This window comes from Styela clava, chromosome 7 (genome assembly GCF_964204865.1).
Source record: "Styela clava chromosome 7, kaStyClav1.hap1.2, whole genome shotgun sequence".
Lineage (NCBI taxonomy): Eukaryota > Metazoa > Chordata > Ascidiacea > Stolidobranchia > Styelidae > Styela > Styela clava.
The window spans coordinates 24,017,346-24,038,481 of NC_135256.1; the positions used below are offsets into that span (position 1 = coordinate 24,017,346).

At 35.7% G+C, this 21,136-nt stretch overlaps 4 protein-coding genes across 5 annotated transcripts; 2 read left to right on the plus strand and 2 right to left on the minus strand.

Annotated features, from left to right (window-relative positions):
• Window positions 1-4,645: 4,645 nt before the first annotated feature.
• LOC120327737 (histone chaperone ASF1-like) lies at window positions 4,646-6,546 on the plus strand. Its single transcript, XM_039394087.2, has one exon. It carries the CDS (start codon window positions 4,741-4,743, stop codon window positions 5,440-5,442), a length of 702 nt encoding a protein of 233 aa, XP_039250021.1. The 5' UTR covers window positions 4,646-4,740; the 3' UTR covers window positions 5,443-6,546.
• A 17-nt stretch (window positions 6,547-6,563) lies between these two features.
• Window positions 6,564-7,834, plus strand: LOC120327738 (uncharacterized). Of its 2 annotated transcripts, none has more exons than XM_039394089.2 (3): window positions 6,564-6,700; window positions 6,922-7,087; window positions 7,672-7,834. In XM_039394089.2, the coding sequence occupies exons 1-3, from the start codon at window positions 6,619-6,621 to the stop codon at window positions 7,691-7,693; spliced, it is 270 nt and encodes an 89-aa protein (XP_039250023.2). In that variant the 5' UTR covers window positions 6,564-6,618; the 3' UTR covers window positions 7,694-7,834. The 2 variants fall into 2 exon arrangements, with proteins under 2 accessions (XP_039250023.2, XP_039250022.2); XM_039394088.2 differs by having other exon boundaries at window positions 6,619-6,766.
• LOC120327736 (RNA helicase Mov10l1-like) lies at window positions 7,306-10,950 on the minus strand. Its single transcript, XM_039394086.2, has one exon. The coding sequence runs from the start codon at window positions 10,829-10,831 to the stop codon at window positions 7,931-7,933; it is 2,901 nt and encodes a 966-aa protein (XP_039250020.2). The 5' UTR covers window positions 10,832-10,950; the 3' UTR covers window positions 7,306-7,930.
• Window positions 10,951-19,351: 8,401 nt separating this feature from the next.
• Window positions 19,352-20,699, minus strand: LOC144425114 (uncharacterized). Its single transcript, XM_078114456.1, has 3 exons — window positions 20,539-20,699; window positions 20,069-20,167; window positions 19,352-19,749 (listed from the first exon to the last, which is right to left on the minus strand). Exons 1-3 carry the CDS (start codon window positions 20,602-20,604, stop codon window positions 19,453-19,455), a joined length of 462 nt encoding a protein of 153 aa, XP_077970582.1. The 5' UTR covers window positions 20,605-20,699; the 3' UTR covers window positions 19,352-19,452.
• Window positions 20,700-21,136: the final 437 nt, after the last annotated feature.

Genomic DNA, 21,136 nt, shown 5'->3' on the forward strand with positions numbered 1-21,136 from the left:
TGCCTGAACAGGGTGTATTTTAATATATCACTGTTATTATTATTTCACACGATGTTATTACACCAATTTCTTATTTTAAAATTTGAAAATGCGCATAAATTCAGAAATTATATACTCGTAGAAATCGTGACTTTGGACATCTTCATAATAATAAGTCTGGCCTGTGATTAACCCGAAATTGCTGTATGTGGCATACATTTCATTAAATATTATTTACAAACTATGACATACTTTTAAAAAAATACATGGAAAGTTGAGGATATTGATGTTTTTAACAAATATATTATGCAAAATTTCGTATATTCCATGATGTTCTCGTAGGAATTAATAAATTGAGGAGAAGTAGCTCAAATACTTAAAATGGCAATAACTGCATCGTTCCTCTATTCCCTATTAGATGGAATTCAATTTGGAAAAGAAAAGATAATCCATGTTGTTGGTCGAATGTAGACTCACTACTTGTAGACTGATAAGTGAAGTGTGATGTGACCTGAATAACTTACGATATATACTTATATGGCACTTCAACTCAAAAACAACCCGTAGAAAACATCTTATCCTCGCATCCTTTGGGACATAAACTGTGTTATCAAATAATTTGATGCTTGATTCAGTGCTGAGTTTCTCACTATTGGTCGCATCCGGAATGACGTTCTGACTATGTTGGATTTTATACTGACAACCCCCGTAGTCGTTTACCATATTCGTTTAAAAATCTACAACCCGCTTATTATTTAGTCGATTACCTTTAACTTTCATATTTAATGACCTGTAATGAAGTTTGCTTTTTACCGTTGGTAAATAAAATATATTCATAAATAGCATTCCGATCCCACGAGTCCATAAACTGGCAATTTCGGTCGTCGGAAATATACGTTATACACATCATTGACTCACAAAATGATCAATTTCAAAGAGCGATTTTAAATGAATACCAGCTTCCCCTTCACCAACCCTTGACGACTTCAAGAGGTTATTTTATGTTTGTGTTCGCGTCATCGGAAAAAGTGTGAAAAAAGGCAATATTGTTAAAATTAAATCAAGTCAACGACAACTTATGGGACGTGAATTTAACTTGATTTCAAAAAGAAACGTAATGGATTTTAATTGGTTCTGCTTACTGTAAATGCAGTGTTGCAATCATAACAAACGTTATTTCTCTATCATAGTTCAAACTTTTACGAAACATTGTAATATGTTTGAGGATGTTTCCAAAGATTGGTTTTGCCATTCAAATGAGTCATTTAGATAAGATAATTTCATTTGAACTCCGCCATGGTGCGACAAATTTGAAAATCTTGAAACAAAAAACACGGGACGGAAAGTTGCTAGAACTTCAAATGAGTTTTAAAACATGAGACATAAAATTACAACATAGGCAATCTAACCCCTGAAACAGAAAAAAAATTTGAAAATCGGGCCTTGAGCTTGGTAACACTGAGATAATAAATTAAAATAATTGGAAACACGATGAAATACTCTCTAGTCTACATCAACCAATAAAGTGATAAGTGCGGAAACATATTATGGCCGAGGCATTATAGTTTACGGTTCTACGTTGTCCCAAAACCAAAATAAAATTTGAAATAAGTGGGATAAGCATGTGGCGCCATACCAAACAGCAAAATGAACCTAAATTATCACATGGGTGGTATACATTTTATACTATACATAAAAATAGAAAAATAAATCAAGCTGGAGTTATCTCAACCCCGAACAAACAGCAGAATATGAATCGAATAAGCAAACCGATACAGCCGATTGGTCCTTATGATATGATAATAATAATAATAATCAACGCCTGATTTTAGTGTCCACACAATTCGTTAGATTGTGACCAATTTCCAACATGTCTTCAACTTCGAAAAACGGCACAATATAACTGAAGGCTGATTGGTAAGTTGCAAACAGGTCACGCAAAGGTTCAAAATGAGAGACAATTCCGAAATGCTCTTTCAGCCGCTCCTGCTATAATACAGTAATACAGATATCATACCCACACGTTGTCACTTGTAAGACCAATTAATTATGTCAAAAGTATTTATGATATATATATATACTTTATAATGGAGTATTTGGTTGTATTAAAAATCATATGGAATTACTGGAATAAATTATGAAACTCAAACAACTGGATTATGGATGTGAAAAGGTACACTGCAATGTAAAAGTGGTGTTGACTGTCACTGTTGATCAAGTCCGACTGCGATATTAAACAGAACATTCACAAGATGTAAAGAGAATAAAAAATTAAGGAAGGTATTGCGAATAATGGTTTATTGAAGGGATCAACATACAAACATTCAACGACCGTACAAGACATTCAGCTTATAGTAATTGCAGGCAGAAATGTCTGCATGTGGTTATGAAATAAAGTTAAAAATATAGACAGGTATTCATACATACAGAAATACTCACAAACAATTTATTTTTTTAAAGATATGTGGTCGCGCTTTTTTCACTGATGTTTTATATGAATTGCTGCTCTGTTTTATGCATTTCGAGAATGACTAATGATTTTACTAAGGGTTTTTGCCAAATGCGCAGCGTTATAAAAATAAAATGCTGAATCATTCTAAGCTGCTTATTTAAGTATTTATCATTACTTTCGTTAAAACAAAGCTGTACTTCGATAAATTGTTAAGGGAAAAGTCCCATCGAGATCCGATAGGTTTAAACTGGGTTTAACAACCGAGTACCGACTTTGCACTGATAGGGTTCACAGAAGTAAGAATCACCGAACTCGTGAAACCGGACTCCGGAGATTTAAATGTATAACTGCGACTCCAATATCAGCAAAAAAGCCCAAACATAATAATAATAAGTATAAGTTTATTTCGACTCCATAATCAGCAAAACAATAAAATAAATGTTAAAAATAAATAAATAAAAACTGATTATGAAATCAGGAGAGCGAACAAAACCTTAGATAAGGTTTAAAACGTACAGAATGTATATAAGATGGAAGGTTTTGCCAAGAAGATGTGGTACGTGTTCACTCACCTAAAATAATTGAAATATTTCACACACGCTCATACACACACAACCATATAGAAGTTATTAAGTAAAGGGAACATGAAAAATTACATGCCACACCATATTAATAAATTTATCATGATTGCCACTGCCAAATTGATCAATTTTATAAATGGGAGTGAACAGTAAAGATAAACTTTTATAAAAAAATATATTGTCAAGCTGATTATAGATGGAGTCAAATGCCAAAATGCCCAACCAAAGTTGCCAGAATTGGGTGCATGAAGAGGTGGGCTAGACCACTTCATTGCCCAAACTAGAGCCTATTATTGCCAAATTGTAGTCCAGATTGCAATAAGTATTTAAATCTATCAGTAACTTTATAAGTATGAGTAATTATAATTATTTAAGGTAGAAAGACAGGGTATAGGAATATGTTGGTTGCTAAGGTTATAAGGTTTTTTTTTTTTCATTCTTCAGTTCTTAGATATTGACTTCTGCAAGGATAAAGGAATTAGGAATAAAGGAATTAGTATTGTTATTTCACAGGATCATTTCTTCATTTAATTATTGTGGCGTAATAGATTCAAGTTTATCGTGGATGAGACATCAGCCTGCGAATTTTGTTGTTGTAGACACCATTTATATTCAATAAACTAGCCATTGTATTGATCATCACAGAACGACCTGAAAAACAGAAAATAAATCTGCGAGTAGGATATTCAAGGGTTACATATTTGGAAACAGCACTACCCTACACTTTTGTTTAGAATTAATTATTATTTCTAGTAGATATTGATTATTAGTTATCTATCTATCTATAAAATGCTAGTTCAAAGACCAGAGTTGAAATATGGTTGGGACACAGGGTGAATTCCTCGCAAACCATGCAGAAACTCTCAAACCACACTGACCATTCGTATGTTGGCCTTCACATCAACTTCACAGCAGAACCTCAACCTAGGATAAAATTTTGTATACACACAAAACAAATCATAGAATACCACAACAAATTAAAATGAAGGGGAGAATCCAATATATCTCCACATATACATATTACGTTATATATCCTTATCCAATGCAGCTAGTCCGCTATCTGATTATGAAGTTATTATCAAAGTGACTATAGATATAGTCATAGTGTATAGTTATAGTCATAGTGTATAGTTATATTCACTTTGGTTATTATGATTATGCCGAACATTAAAGTCAATTTTAATATTCCAGTTATGTCAGGTACCGTACGGTATGTAGCAATGTAGGCCTGTAGCAACAACAAAAATGTTAACTGCATGTAGCATTTCATTATATATTTCATTCGATGAATGAATCAATCAAAGAATGGATTTAACCAAATAAATATTAATTGGTAAAAATACAATGTATAGTTTTGAGACAAGAGCCAGAAGAACGCGGGGACGAAAGAAAATCGGGTCTGGTACCTGTACCGTACGCTATACAGGTATAGTTTAGTAGGGTACCGTAGGTCATGAGGCTGTGAGGGTCTAAAAAAATTCTACAAAAAATTGCTGTGCATGATACAGATTTTTTTTTTTATATTCCATATCATCATACTTCTGTATTTAATATACTGTAGCCAATATTCCAATCTAGACTACTTGTTGATGGGTTGTCAGGTTGTAGTAACTCTCTCGCCTCTCGGGTTATTTTGACATATTTTTATTCACAGATTTTTTTAAAATTTCATTATCAATATTTCTTAGTATTGAATAAACTATAGCCTACTTAAAAAGCAACCAAGAAATGGCAAAAGTTCAGATCGTAAATGTGGAGGTTTTAGATAATCCTTCGCCGTTTTTTAATCCATTTCAATTTCAAATAACTTTTGATTGCATTGAGAATTTATCCGATGATTTGGAATGGAAAATTATATATGTTGGATCTGCTGAAAGTGATGAATATGATCAGGAATTGGATTCTGTATTAGTCGGGCCAGTTCCTGCTGGACGTCATCGGTTTGTTTTTCAAGCAGATCCTCCCAAACCAGAACTAATTCCTGTTCAAGATGCTGTTGGTGTTACTGTTGTTATAATCACATGTACGTATCATACTCGGGAGTTTATTCGAGTGGGGTATTTTGTTAACAATGAGTATAATGACCCTGATATGCGAGAAAATCCACCAGAGATTCCTAACTTTCCCAAATTGATGAGAAATATTCTTGACAGTAAGCCACGCGTAACAAGATTCAAGATCAATTGGGATGACAATGCGGAAAATGGCGCTGTTGATGAGGAGACTCCTCCTTCTCCCCAAACAAACTTTGGCAGCTCTATCGAAGAAGTTCACTCAGGTTGTGAAGGAACATTTGGAGTTGATCAAGGACATTTAAACAATAGTAATAATGGATTGTCAAGTATGAGTGATCACCAAGAAAAACTGTCCAAGGGACAAATATATGAAAACAGTACTGATTCAATGGATATGAGAATGTTTGTTGAATAGCTGTCTTACTCACAACACTATTTCTTTATATTTGATTTCTTCCAAATGCTGCATACCATATGCTTGTGAACATACCCGTCAATCTGCCTATTTTTTACTTTATTTCAATATTCCATTTGTATTAAGTTATGTTGTATTATTCTTTCATAATTCCAGAAAATATCTTGGCTATACCTGACTTGCCAATTTCCAATGTTTATAATCTTTAACAAAAGAAACACAAAACAAATCTAAATAATTTACTATTTTCAATGACCTTATTAATGTGAATGGTGCAAAAAGCTGAGAAAAAGATTTTAAATTTTTTTCATAGAAATCGGAACTTTCAGATATTTCTCAATAAAAATTCACTGTTTCAATACACTTAATTGTGGATGAAAGTATGATTTGTATCTCCCGCATATATGTTTCCCAATCTTTCTGAGCATGATTAAAAATACCGCATTTGCTTATAAAACTATTTTACACTTGTAATTGTTGATTGGTTTTGTAAGTGACCTATTCCCTCGGTGAAGTTTTATTTCCCCTTGATACTGACTGGAATTTTAATTTAATTGTAAGATTAGCAGAATATTAGGATGCCACTTTTTATGTGGAGTATAGTCTGAAATTATAACTGGTCAACTAATCTGGATTAGTTAACCGGATGAGAGGACAGTGTTTTTTTCCGAAATGAAAATCTTACCTGTATTTATTGCAAAATATTTCTCTACGATATAGTCGGCATTTCATGTATGTGCCATTAATTTGAGTCCCTACACTGATCAGATTTTTTGCGTTCATTTTAATTTTTTGTCCAGTTACCTTTTTGGGACAGTAATAAAAAACTTCAATTTTTGGCATTTGATTGTTATGTACCGTATGTCTATGTGGTGTGATCATTAAATTCCTTAATTAATTTCCATAAATTCCCAAATTATTTCCCTTTATCAAGTAGCTTACAGAAAAAATTTGTTTTTTTAATGAAACAGGAATTTTAATTTTAGCCTTCTTCTATGTGGCAACAAACTTTGGCAGCACCATTTTTATCGTATAGGCTTGTTGATTGCATATTTATTAATTATCTTTGAGTTATTCATTCTTCTTGCATTGTTTTGTATTAAGCTTAAAAGTTTATTTTCATCATAAATACTTCAGCTGCTATTTTGTCAGTGGGAATGGCATTTAATATTGCCAATGGCAAAGTCGTTGGAATCTGGTAAATGCAATGAAGCGTCAATGAGCGAGTGGTCAGAGTTTGAAGAAGCATTAGCTTCAGGTGAAGATATTACCATCCTGTTGGGTTTGGATGATGAGGAAACTGATGATAAAGAAATGCATACAAGTTTGTTGGAATTTAATTAATAGCTGTTAATATCCGAAATCCTGAATTTATTTCGTCGAAGTGATATTGAATCAAAATATCACTATTTACTATTCTAGTTTTAGATTACTTTCTTCTGTAAGTATTCTTGACAAGATCATATATTGTACTTTTAGAAAATATACTTGAAGAACCGATGAAAGTCAGAATAGGAGGTGAAGAGTTCAAGTTGAAATTATCAACTCCCAGCTTGGATGACATTTTGATGAAAAAAGATGCAAAACTGGTAGAAGAATTCCTTGTCCCTCCACCTTATGTTCCATTGTCAGAAATTCTCCCTTTGTAAGTCTCCCTCACAGCATTGATATAGAAAAATTATCTAGCCTATTGTACAGTTTGCTGCACTTAGGAAGTAACACAGGCCATTAGAAACTTCCCACATGGCAATTCAAAGAAATTATGAAATGTCAACTTATTCTCGACTTGAACACAACACTCCCTTGCCAGATTTATGTTATGAATAGGGCTGGGACAGTTATTGACAGTTGATTTGATCGTTAACGAAAGTTTGCTCAAAGCAAGGTCACCTAGACTCACTTAGTGAAACTGATAAGGAGACTGTGAAAATGTATGACTGTGATTAAAATTACCAACCCTGGTGGTGATTATGTATGTTTTATCAAATCGCGGGTTTCAAGACAAATGAGTGAATGTTAAAACTTCGAAAAAAAGCTGGTATTCAATCTTATTTAGCTTCAAGTATTTCAATGTTAGGCTGTAGGAGTTTAAAAATCAAATATATTTCAGCTCATTTTCTCAAAGCAACTTTTACAAGTTTCGCCTTTTTGGACTATAGCTCATGAAATGTGATCAGTGTTGCAAATGTTGTTAGTAGTTAATATAAATGAAATATTTTTGGTTTTCAGGAAACAGTCAACTAAGAATTGATCAAATAGATGAAGAGGAGATGATCATTATTAATGAACAGTTATGCTGTGAACTGGGACAATACCATTGACTGGTTTATTAAAATTATTTAAATTGATCTATTCATGTGATGATATTTTGAATAAACAGAAGCAGCCGAAATTTTAAATTGTGTATTGCTCATCAAAAATTTGAAAAATAACAGTGGAATGTCGAGTGTGCATGATAGAAAATGACTTAAAATTGAAAGGAATTTGGTCAAAGCTTGAGCGAAGTTATATCGCAACCTTGATATCCTCCATGAGACACACAGTATTTTAACAGAGCTCTCCAGTGAGAATCTATTGACAAAACATATGGATTTCCTAGGATGATCATTAGAATTTTAGCTCTGGTTGTTGCCACATTAAATCTCTTACTGTTTGAGAGAAATCCAAGAGTTCCTCTGACTGATAAGCCATCACCCGGCATGGGTTTTGCTCCGGAGTTCGATCGAACTGTAGATATGATTATGACAGATCGTTCTTGCCCCTGAAATTCTTCAACTGAACCCACTTTTATGCCACCATCAATGCAAATTGCCCGTAACATTATCCTCAGTTTTTCTACTTGTGTTCGATAGGGAGCTATAACTCCAATGTCAGATAGTTCAACTTTTTCATCTCTATGTAGCAATTTAACATATCTGATTACTTGAACAATCTCTGTTGGATTCATGAGAGAAGGGCTATTACTTTCCCTTAATTGTTGACCAATAATGCCATGAAACAAAATTGGGAACCCCTTTTTTGGTAATTTGTCCCATTCAAGGAGGTTTTTGTATTGAAGGTTGTCTGCGCATGGTACGAGTTCATGCATGTAGAACATTTTTGATGCAAGTTCTATAAGATGTGGATGGGATCGATAGTTGTTGGTAAGCTTGGTCACGAAAAGGGCATTGTATCCGTCTTTGTATAATGAGTCATTTCTAGAGTATACATCCAGCTTCATCAAACGTTCTAATAAGGATATGTTCAGTCCATACACGTTTGCTAGTGGTGACATGATCACTGGACCCAGTTGTTCTGGATCACCTGCCATGACAACTTGACCATTGATCTGCAGTCCTATAGGTATGAGCACTTCTGGTTCGGTTGCTTGTCCTGCTTCATCAATACAGACATGGGTGAAGTGATCTCTTGGTAATGCAAGTCCATAAAAAATACCAGCGTTCACACATGTTGTCAAAATGATCCTATAGTGAGAAATTTTTTCTATTTCTTCATCCTTGTGACAGAATTTTGATATCGACTCTGGTATGCTGCTTTCCAAACGCCGAAAAGCATTAAAGCGGACCATATCACTTTCATTAACTTGTCTACTTACTGCTAGCCTCTCACATATGACATCTACTGCACTGTTGGAAGGAGCACACACTAATATCCTACACCATTTAAGCAAATGATAAAGCTGTAGTATGACTTCCACCAGAGTTACAGTTTTCCCCGTTCCAGGAGGCCCAAATAATATATATGGGTGGTTTCTAGTTTCACCATATATTATTCTTTGGACAGATTGCTTCTGCCGAGTGTTAAGATGGGTATTAAAAAAAAGGTTATTGTCCTTTACGAACAGGTCGACTACACTTTGCTTGGGTGACTTGTGAATCTGATCAGGAAATAGTAAAGCAGCAGGTTTTCGCCTTTGTGCTAATCTTACTGCAAAATGGCACCTTCGGAAAGGGGCTCTGCTGTACTTGAATTCCACATCATATCTGTCAGATACCTGGAAGTTTTCCTGAAAAGTTGGATGGAATTTTACTAGAATCTCCTCTTTTTCAGGGAGGATGTGATGAATGAACCCTTGATATTCTAATCCGGATAATTTTGCAGCTGCTGGTTCATGAAGAATAACAATATCTCCTATAGAAAGTCTAGGCCTGCCGTCAGCAATACCAGCTACGTATATGTTGAGGTATTCGCCTTGTCTTTGTAAACTGATATCTCTGAGACTGTGCTTGCGAATTTCAATATCTGCATAAATTTCTTCCAAATAGATTAAAGCACCAAATCTAGCAGCGTAATTTTCAAGGCATAGCTCAGTTTTGATTGATGGCAATAGGCACAACACATCACTCCCATTTTCAACTCGATTCTTTAGATTTTCTGGGACCGGATACTTGGGGAGAAAAGATGGCACAGTGTTGCGTTTACCTTGTGCAAATGGATATCCACCCCTGAGCGTCCAGTGACTCGATTGAAATTGCCCGCTTGTTTGAGTATTACTTCTAGCTTTCGCTATCAATTTTACTGAAATTGCTCTCCAGTTCCACTGTCCCTGTTTGCTTTCAACAGCCCTAGCCGCAACTTCATCATCTTGCCATGGTTTATACCCATCATCACACACATCAAAGAAAAACTTAATGTCATTGTTTACAGTCCCTGGGTATGCTTTATTGTTGTCCTTATCATATCTTGGTTGCCTTGTAACTTTTCCTGTGACGATCTTCGTTCTTAAAGGTTGGACCTTGGCAATTTCTCCATTGTCTGATGCTTCTAATTTCACCCAGTCACCAACAGCTGGGGTATATCCTGCTTCAACAGATTCTAGTTTGAATTTAACTCCATGTTTCAATGTGCCTTGGTTTTCTCCAATTCCGGTTATGCACTCAACCATTAACCCACCATTTAACTGGACAGAATCTTCCCACAGATCTTTATGATTCAAATCAGATGTTCCTATTTTAACTACCCTGATTGCTGTCCAGCCGCAGTTCCCAGTTATTCTTCTGATGGCATCCGCTTGAACGCGATCGCCTACTTTAACGATGTCGTCATCTTCGAAGGCGGAGACCTCACTTGGTTTGAAGTAAATATGGTTTTCAATCAAACCATCATCTTCTGAAATACTGGTAATTAAACCATCGACAGATTTTTGTATAGTTTCGGCCAAATTAGTGCGCGTTTCACATTGCGAAATAAAATGATGTGATCCAAAATGGTCTGCGCATGAAACATTTAAGCGGTCCAACCAGCGTTTGAATTCTTCAAAACCTCTATCATTTGTGAGGTATCTCTGTTTTTCTAGTTCTGTTACATAGTTGTGTAATGCTTTATTGAAAGGCGAAGCCTCCTCTGGGCCAAACAAAAATGCTAAAAGACACGCCATACCTGGTTTCATGCAACTCGCCCAGCCCGATTAGCTCGCGTCGTGTGGAGGTTCAGAAATTTTCCTAGCCGGGTTTTCCGCGCTGCCACGGATGACCAGAGCAGTGTTTCCCAAAGTGACTACAACATATTCACGCTATAACACTTTATAGTCCCAAACTTGTTTTTGACAGCGCCCCCTTGGTCAACTTTTAGTATAAGCATTTATGGTATAAGTTTATTTCGACTCCATAATCAGCAGTAGACGATAAAATAATAGATAAAAACAAAAAATAACTGATTATAGAGTCGGGAGAGCAAACAAAACTAGAGATGTATCGATGTAATGGTATCGACAATATCGGCCAATTTTTCAGTATCTGTAGTATGTCGGTATCGGCTAAATGAAGACCGATATTTCCGATATGTTTACCTTTTTGATATGATCCAGAATGTTTTAAAAAATAAGTTGGAATACTGATGTTTAAATTATTTTTTGCTTGGGGGAATCGTGAACTATGAGCCATACACGTCCCCACCCCCGCGAGTAGAAATGAAAATGGAGATTCTGACCTGTTCTTAGTTATTTATCAGCCAAACGCTCAACTAATTTGGCTATTTTTACTGCCAAATTTTTATATTGACGTTTTTAATGTTACATAGTAATTATGAATAAATATATCAATCGAATATTAGTGGATTTTCTAATGTGTAAAATACAAAATATGTCGTCATATTGGAACAAAATCTTGCGCACGTAACTCATTGTATCAATTTGATAGGATAAGTAGGCTAAACATTTATTTATTTCACCACCCTGGTAGCAAAACCTCATGAGCAGGGATGGCCATACCCATCGACTATTTCGAATACATTCTGAAAATATTTTCGATACTGAAATTCCAAATACATTGTAAAAGCCCCCTCATAAATACAATTCACTTTCCCAAAATCCAGAGACATATAAATTAGGCTTTATGTTTTCATTATAAAGCAGTCATAGGGCATGTGTGATATAAATGGAATTGCTCTAAGAAAGTAGACCTAATGAGCATTACGGTGCTTATAGTCTCATATCTATAAATTGTGGTGGTAATTGACAAGCACAAAAATAAGAACAACTAGGCTCCCAGTTTTAAATCATAGTGTAAAAACGTCTTTTTTAACAGCATACGCACTTTTAGTCCATCGACGTTTTTAAGCTAAATTCCGACTCAATTATCTCTCTACACAGATCATAAATATTGTGATTCCATTAATTTTAATTTTGTTTAACTATACAATTTCCTCATATATCCGCCCAGACTATCTCGAAATATACGATAATATATATTTGCGATATATTGTTAAATATTTTCCTGCCCATCCCTACCTGAGATTTCTAATTGAACACCGAGATTACTAGCGTCAGTACACAATGCTTCTAAATTAATTAACGCATCTGAATCCAAAACATCAATTTCCTATGATGTTTTATATCCTTTTAAAATCTGAAATAATGTGTAGTATGAATAATTCTCAAAGACTAGTGTTTTAACCCGTCTGCCATGCACACGTGAGGCACTATTCACATAGTATCGGAATATCGGTATCAGAATATCGGCAATATCGGCCGTTTTGTAATATCGGCGTATCGGTATCGGCGTTTTTAGTTAGTATCGGATCGGTATCGGAGACAAAAGTGGTATCGGTACATCTCTAAACAAAACCTCAAGTAAGGTTTGAAGCATACAGATTTTATATGGAAAGGTATTGATAAAAGAAAGTAGTACGTGTTCGCTCACCCAAAAGTATAAAAACAAATTAAAGCACGCTCGCACACACACACTCACACAGACACACTCATACAATCATCGAGACATGATAAAGTTGGAAGTGAAAAAAGCGAGACTTAAAATCAATTGAATTACTCAGTAAAAATAAAATATAAAAACAAATAAAAAAATGAATAAATTCTTTTGCCACACCAAGTTAATAATTTTATGAGGATTGCCAAATTGGATACCGAATTAGTCAACAAGAGTTATATATTGTGGATGAAAAAATATTCCCCAAAAGATATCGTCGAGCTGATTATAATTGGAGTCACCTAATGCCAAATTGCCCAATCAGGTGGTGGGCTAGACCTGCATCACTCACCAAATAGAAGCCAAATTAACATCCAAATTATTTTAAATACTATTAATCAATAAAAACACCGGTAATTATAATTAAAATTAATTAGGGCGGTATGATACAGAAGTAGGAAAAATTGGTTACGGGAATATATAGGTTATTAAAGGTTCATGTAAGGTTTCTAAAGTCATGGATTATGGGCAAGCAAATTTAATTGAGGTTGTTGATTACTGCGGACAGTTCAAATTCATCACGGATGATTCATCAGGCTGCAAGTTTCGTTGATGTATACACCTTTTATGTTGACCTAGCTAGCTTTTAAATCAGTGGTTCTCAACCGGGGGTCCGCGATTAAATTAAGATTGTAGGAAATTATTTGCAGTTTAATATCGTTTTTTTTTTTGTGATACGATCGAACATTTGCTGCTTATGACAATGTGACAATAGCCTACAAAAACCATTTTGATTTATCTCCCGTAGACCTATTGTGACAAATACGAGTTATTACATGACAATGATAATACGAGAACGCAGCTACAGTGATCACTTTCTCAGTTTTGGTGCGCCATTTTGCCGTCGTACCCAAAAGTATCGATGGAAGCATTACGTGTTATTGTTCCATTCGCCTCCACATACCTTTGTGGAAGTGGATTTTCTGCTCTCGTTCATATCAAATCCAAGGCTCGTAACCAACTAAACGTCGACGACGATATGCGTCTATCGTTATCAAAAACTAGACCACGTATTTCAAGACTCGCTTTTGATATACAACAGCAGAAATCCCTTTAAGTGTATTCGATTTGACAAAATAAATGAAAATGTCCACTAGTTTAGTGTTATTTTTGACTTGGTTAAATCTGTATGGAACATTAGGTTGGAGATATAATAAACTAAATTTCAAATAAAAAACTTTTGAGGGGTCCGCGACCGCTTTGAGAGCACCAGAAGGGTCCGCAAAGACAAAAAGATTGAGAAACACTGTTTTAAATTGATTCCATGATTGCAAATAAGGAATCAATAGAAAACTACACTACACTTTTGAGTGGAAGTTATTGATTTGTGTATATATTGATCAATATTATTTACCTATCATTAGACTGCTAGTTGAAAGTAGAGATGTACCGATACCACTTTTGTCGTCGATACCGATACCAGCCAAAAGGCCGATACCGATACGCCAATATTCAAAAACGACCTATATATATTCCGATACCATGTAATTATTAGGCAGACTACTAGACGCCCCCGGACAAAAAAATCAAAACAACTTTATTTTCACTCATTCTTAGAATAATGTGAGGTTTGAGACAAACCTCGTGAAATGCAACCAGCTTATTAATATCTGGCTTCATTTTAGTTAGAAACAGTCTCGAGTCTCCTAGCCTGACATGATCGATGCGATATCTTTTGATATCAAGAAGCGCGGTCACGGCACTAAACGCACGCTCTACCAAATATGAGCTGACAAAAGCAATAAAAAACTTTTAACCCGATCCCACACGTAAGGATATTTTAATTTGATTCTGTAGCCAGAAACATGGAACACCGACACACTGAATAACGCTTTGAAAGCGTAGTACCAATGGTAGTGGTTCAGTGGAAATTCAAGGTTACCCAAAAAAAGAAAACCAAAAATTTCTTAATCACTTCCACAAAATAAAAAACTTTTAAATTTTATTTGCGCTTGAACTTCTGTTTGTGTATGATTGGTTATACACAGGAATTTCAGAAATCACTTTGTACAAAAGTTATGTTCTCTCTAAGTCTAGAACATGTTGCAAATTACCTCCTTGTCGTTAGAGACAGATTTGCACCCGTATCGCAAAATTGTCTATTACTCCCTTAGTTTCCTGTTGAAGCGGACTTTCTGCTGTTAGGTCATGTAAATTGTAAATAACAACATGATGTTCACTGGGGCACAGCACCTCCAAGGAAAGGCCTTGTGTATTATTTATCTAGCCTCGTTATTCAAATACCCAAGAAAGAAAAATGAACCAGTTAAGTCGCAACGTGGAGATGGTCCGATCTGGCGTACGTCATTTCAATCAGATGGCCCAGCTCTCACGTGTTGCTCTCAACAATAGCTAAATTATAAAACAAGGGTGTTGTACCCAAACTACCGTTTTTAAGCACCTTCGAATTCGATATTAAAATGAAGCTGTAATTCAAAACAGAACAACGAAACGTGCTTGACATCATAGGAGGGAATGGCGAAGGAAGCGTATGCCACGCGCTATACTATAGTATGAGTGCGAAACAATACGGATTTAAAATAGCCATATTATTCTACGTTAAGGGAGAAATTTCCAACTACGAAATTACAAGCTAACTAGGTTGATTCAAAACATAGGAGTTAAAATGACAGATAATACCACAATTCTTGTGATTGCCCGAAATGTTGTCAGCGCCCCCCACTCGCTCAGTTTAAAAGCCAGCGCCCTCAATTGCCAAAATCGCCATCAGCGCCACTCCAGTTATTGAAAACGCCCACAAAGGGGCGTATTTGCCCACTTTGGGAACCGCTGGGCGCTGGAATATAGCATCGACTTCCTTACTTCTCATTGTGGGGTAACGATTTGAATTTGCCACACAAACAATTTTTCACTTTCACTGACAGATTTCGTGTATGGCGATTGGCATTAGACCGTTTTCGTGGTTTTGCTAGCTATTTATCAGTTTTTAGTTGTATTTTCGAAAATTAGGTACAGTAAAAGTTAAATAATTCAATGATAATTTTATTTTGTGAAAAATTTCAGTTTGGCTGCAGTATTCATAAATCAGACCCAAAGCTTCGATAGATTCGGCTAAAATTTTCGGCTCTTCGTAGTATATGCACCAAGATGGCGCACAACCTGAACCTTAACCTGGTGCACATACTACGGGTGTACCAAATTTTCCAAACCACGACCTCACGAGCAACACATAGTTTACAATCTATCTATCGGTACTACGGTATGCAGGGGAGAAGACAGTGAGGGGTTACGGGGGTCGTTTAAATTTTTTTTTTTTTAACGCAAAATTTCTACCTTCTAGGCCTACTCTTTAACGGTCAGCTGATTATTGACAGGCGATGGCAAAATGTTCAAAATTAAATGATAAAATCCAAAACACATGGTTTATTAGTGAGGAATTGCCAACTGTGGTAGCATCGGAAGAATGTATCCTAAAATATATTTATTCTTCGAATGACGAAAACCCTCATCAACGACTGTCGGATCGGCGAAAAATGGAATGAGTTATTGTTGATTGTAATCCAGCAAGAGAGAGGGCGTGTCTCTTTTCCCGCTTTGAAACACACATGAAATGGATGAGAAGTGTTATATGCTTCTTTAAGGTTCTTTTCAAACTTCCGACACAATCCTTTTCATAAATATTTGTAGCGTACCGGCAGTCTATGAAATAATTATCCAAGTTCAGAATATCTTCCAATATGGTCTGACGTCACGTTTCTTCTCATTATTCACTTCAGGTTATGCTATTTTATTCTATTTATTAGACCTTAATATAACCAAATACTCCAATGAAAATCAACAAAGCAGAAAGGGTACAACGGAAATAACAAAGATACACAACACTTGAACAGCACTGACAATAACCAATTCCGTAGTACAACCTATAGCAAAACACCAAAACAACTATAATTGCACTACACTCAAACAATAAAATCATCCTATTGACCAATATTAGAATATCCAACCCATCATAAACCATAAAATCAATATAAACACCCTGGGTAGCCTTCTCAAAAACTAACATTAATTTAACAGACACAAGGAAAACCTAAAACACTAAAAATTCAACTAAAACAACCACAACTGTACTGCTGCAGACCACAGCATAGGCTGACAGGACACCAAAGGACAGATCGACAGTGTCATAGCACCCTCAGTGTAAAAATACAAAATATAGCAAGAATATCACATGACATCATTTAAAACAGGGGTGTGCGAACTGCGGCCCGCGGGCCAAATCCGCCCGCAAAGATGAATTGTGCGGCCAGCGGAGAAGTGCCAATTTTGAAGGATGTGCCCGCGAAACGAGCTTTTAGTGTTATTAATCTGGAACGTGCGAGCAATTTCAATCTCCTTGCGTCGCGAAGCCTATACCAGTATCCGAGTGCCACTATCATATCAGTGAAACTAGCTAGCAAGATCTTGTTGGAAAAAACGCAATGTTATAAAAGCTTGTTTCTTTCCCACTGAATTCGTTTAGTCGGTGTGACAATAAATTTAAATACCAGTCTCCTTTAGAAATTTTTACGTTTCAACTCAACATTTCTGCCAGGACACCGAACAATGCCGTAAGATCGATAACGAAAAGAAACAATTTTTTGTGCTTGCGACTCTATTTACGAAAGGCTCGAGATACAAAAAATCCAACTAACAATATTGCTTCTACTAACGTGAGATTTTCTACATACGAATTAATTATTTTCATCTTTTCACTTCGATAGTGCCGAACATAAGGACAAATTTTTTCCTTTCTTGTAATTTAGAGCGTATAAAATAGATGTTAAATATTATTTAGTATCTATCGCTGCGTCGTTGACGAAAATAAAATCAAAACAGCCTAACTGAAATATTTAAATCAGCGCCGACTCGAAAAAGAAAAGAAGATCTACGGTCTCAATTCTCTCTTGTTGGCAGATGAGAATTTGTGAATCATGTTCACTCATTTGATAATGACGATGATCGCGTAATTACATTTGCGTTTTTCCTGAATCAACGAATGGTGTCATGAGCAATATAAAAATTAAAGTCCGCGGTAGCTGCCCAGCCACACGCCAATCAACTATGCTTGCCAGTTTGTTTCCCGTACGTACAATAAGTCTCACTCAGTTTCAGTTGAGAAGACGATGATACGCGTAACAGTCCAAACTAAAGAAAATGGAATCAAAAAATAAATAAAAATGCAAAATAAAAAAATTAAATATTAATTTTGACATTCATGTGCATGTGCTCATTTTCGTACATTACGTTCTCTCTCAGATTTCAACATTTAACGCCTTTTCCGACCGCCGTCCTCCCACTCTGCACGGTCTTCGCTTAGCCCCGTGAATATTTTGTCCGAGTTTTGTGGGAGATTGGAACGGATTAATGCATTTTCATTCATGCGTCCGTACTTGGAATTTTCTACTTACTAAAAAAAATTTGTTCCAATTACGGAAACTCCTTCGCAAGTAGAAAATTCTTTAAGGTAGACATGGTAAAAAAAAATACCGAATAAAAACAACAATTTTTTCGTATCCAGAGGCTTCCGTAGTTAGAGTTTCTAGGTGCGGCCTGCGGCTTCACCCAGTTACTTGTATTTGGCCTGCCTGTAAAAAAGGTTGCACACCCCTGATTTAAAAGATAAAACAAGAATCGTCACAATATATACACGTCAAGGCGCATTGAAAAAAAAAAATAGACTCTATCAACATTAAATTCCGACACTCAAGAAAGAGTTTTACATTTCATATATACACATTTAATCGATGCTACACGTGAGCTTGTTTTTCTGAATATGAACGAATATAACGCCACTCAATAGGCGTAAATCACCCTCAAAATTAATTTTCATCTATTTATTAGGAAATGGATTGATGTTTCGCGACGCATAATTAGTTTGGGAGCTATGTAATTAGTTTGGAAGCCATATAAGCATATGCATATTTAAATACGAGCACATAAGAAACAATTTCCCAGGAAATAGATTAATATTTTGCGACAGATATGATATTATTTTAGGAACCGCTCGCATATACCAATTTTATATTTATATCATGTCTCGAAGCTGTTGTCTTAATTCAATTTTGTGCTTGGTATATTTGTGCCATAATTCATATTAGAATACTATGACAGCGTTGTGCGGGACATCGAAAATACAAATAACATTCGTTCTTTCCTGGCAAACACCCATTGGCTATTTTATTTATGAAACACTAAACAACGACCAACGGGATATGATATAGTTACCGCCGTATATATACCGTACCATAGTTCGCAACAACGATGTATATCTCATTTCCCCATAGTTGTATTTTTGTGTAACCGCGGGATTACAGTCAAAAGGCGAAAGATGAAAATGGAGAAGAATCACAAAATTAGCAACGTACCCGCTGTTGTCGAAGCGATCGGCGGTAGTAGGTCAGTTTGTTGATTCCAAAGGTTTCGTAAAAATAAATATCTGACAAGGGCATGTGATTATTTTTCTGCCAATAGTTTCCAGTGCACCAATGATAATGTCAAGTATGTGGTCAGATTTGTCAAAATGTACCGTAGTTTTCATTTATTTTTACAAACATAATTCGGAAGATAATTGGTCTGACTATCATTTTTCCTTATTTCAACTTAATTTCTTGAGGCGTTGTTGACAGTGATTCGATCTCATGGGGTCGTGCTTTGTAATCATAAACAACAATTTAGGTTCAATCCCTTCAAATTTACCACACTGATAGTCTTTTTTAATTTGCGAGTTTTTATTATCTAGTTCACAACATATAATTTGAAAATACATTATTGTTAGAAGTAGTTTATCTAGTATTAAGTCACAGCATGATTAGTTGATGATGCTGGTTAAGTTGCTTGCTATATCGAGGTCCAAGTTGCCAAGCATAGATGTGGAGTTTCCTAATTCAGATAATTCATCCAGTGAATTGCTGACTTCCCCAATTGTAGTCAATACATTTCCATATGCGTTCAAAACGCCAGCCAAGAAGTAGAAGAACACAAAGAGGTAGATCCCCACTGCGATCCAAGCCAAGATTCCCAGAATAAATCCCACAATGTTTAGCGTCTTTGCAGTGTCCGCTTTGCTGCGAGCCTCCATGACGTTGTACGATTTGGCAGAATTTGCCTACATAGGAAAATTAGTTTGAGAATAAAAATATTCGACGATAGTCGCTGGTTATTCGAGCACGGGCAAGTGGATTGGCGAATGTAAATTCAAATAGAATTTGTTGTTCGCGGGGTAGCCCACATGGTCTACATAGGTTTCAAGTCTTAGTTTTCCATCCTGGTCTTAATTATAGGTAAATTAAACCGTAGATAGTCCTGGGTGGTGAAAGTTGTTGCAAAAAATTGAAAAAATTATGACTCCTCAAGTGATCGCACCACCTATTGAAGATTTGAAGTCAAAAAAAAAACTTTCATTTTTTTTGAAAATGGTCTCTTACCTGACAGGCAAAGATAAGAGCAACTAAGCCAAGTGGAGGACAACAAAGTAGCATGTTGATAACTGAAGCACAGACACGGTTTGGTACATCTGGCGGTGGCTAGAAAATAAAATTTTCAAGTTAGTAACATTATATATAGGAACCACGGTACAACCAAAACAGAAGGTTTATTTTCATCTGCACTTATATATGTTGAAACTTGATTTCTCTGATCTACTCAGTTTGATTTTTGGAAAACGGATATCACGGTTTGTCATTGGGAGGGACATTTGATATTTATATGAAGCGTATAGGCGCAACTATGCGCATAAGTAAACGCATTTTACGTAGTTTCATAACATTATCCAGTTTGTTAGGGCTTCTGTATGAGCGCGCGCAATCTATCAGCAACGACCAATTTTGTGATTTACAAGAAAACTTGTGAACTCTGAATGAAACAAATATATTTTATGATTCTAATTGATACGAACCGCTTGCACCGTCATTGTAGCGGGCTGCTGCGGTTGCGCCATCATTGGTTGAACTTGATTACTCATGATTACTTGCTTTACACCTTCCTCGTATTGGAAAACTTACTCAAAAATTTGCAGTCCCCGAAGCGAGTATTGAAACGAATAAACTGTTTTTTATGTACGAATTTTGCAATTTCACTTTTGTATTATTTCGTCATAGAAGGAGGGTAATGCGCATTATAGCGACTTATATATTTTCATGTTGAAACACGACGGAGCATGGCCGTAATTCGAATCTGACTTTAATAAAAGTTGATGTGTTTCCAATCCTCCAGCACTGGATGATCCTGAACGTGGTCGGACAAAATAGCAAACAGGTTTCAGTCTGTGAGAGAGCGAGCAGTAGTCAAGTAAAAAGACGTAGGTCGAGGGCGGTCATTAACATAGTCATAGTCATAGTCAAGTTTATTTTTTCCAACCAGTAAAATAATGAATGATGCAAAACATAAGCAAAAATTCAAGAACATAATTTTACTGGGGAAGGGAAGCCGTGGGGAATCAAAGTTGGTTATCTAGCAGCGGCACTCAAGATTCAACTATCTAATTAATATATAAT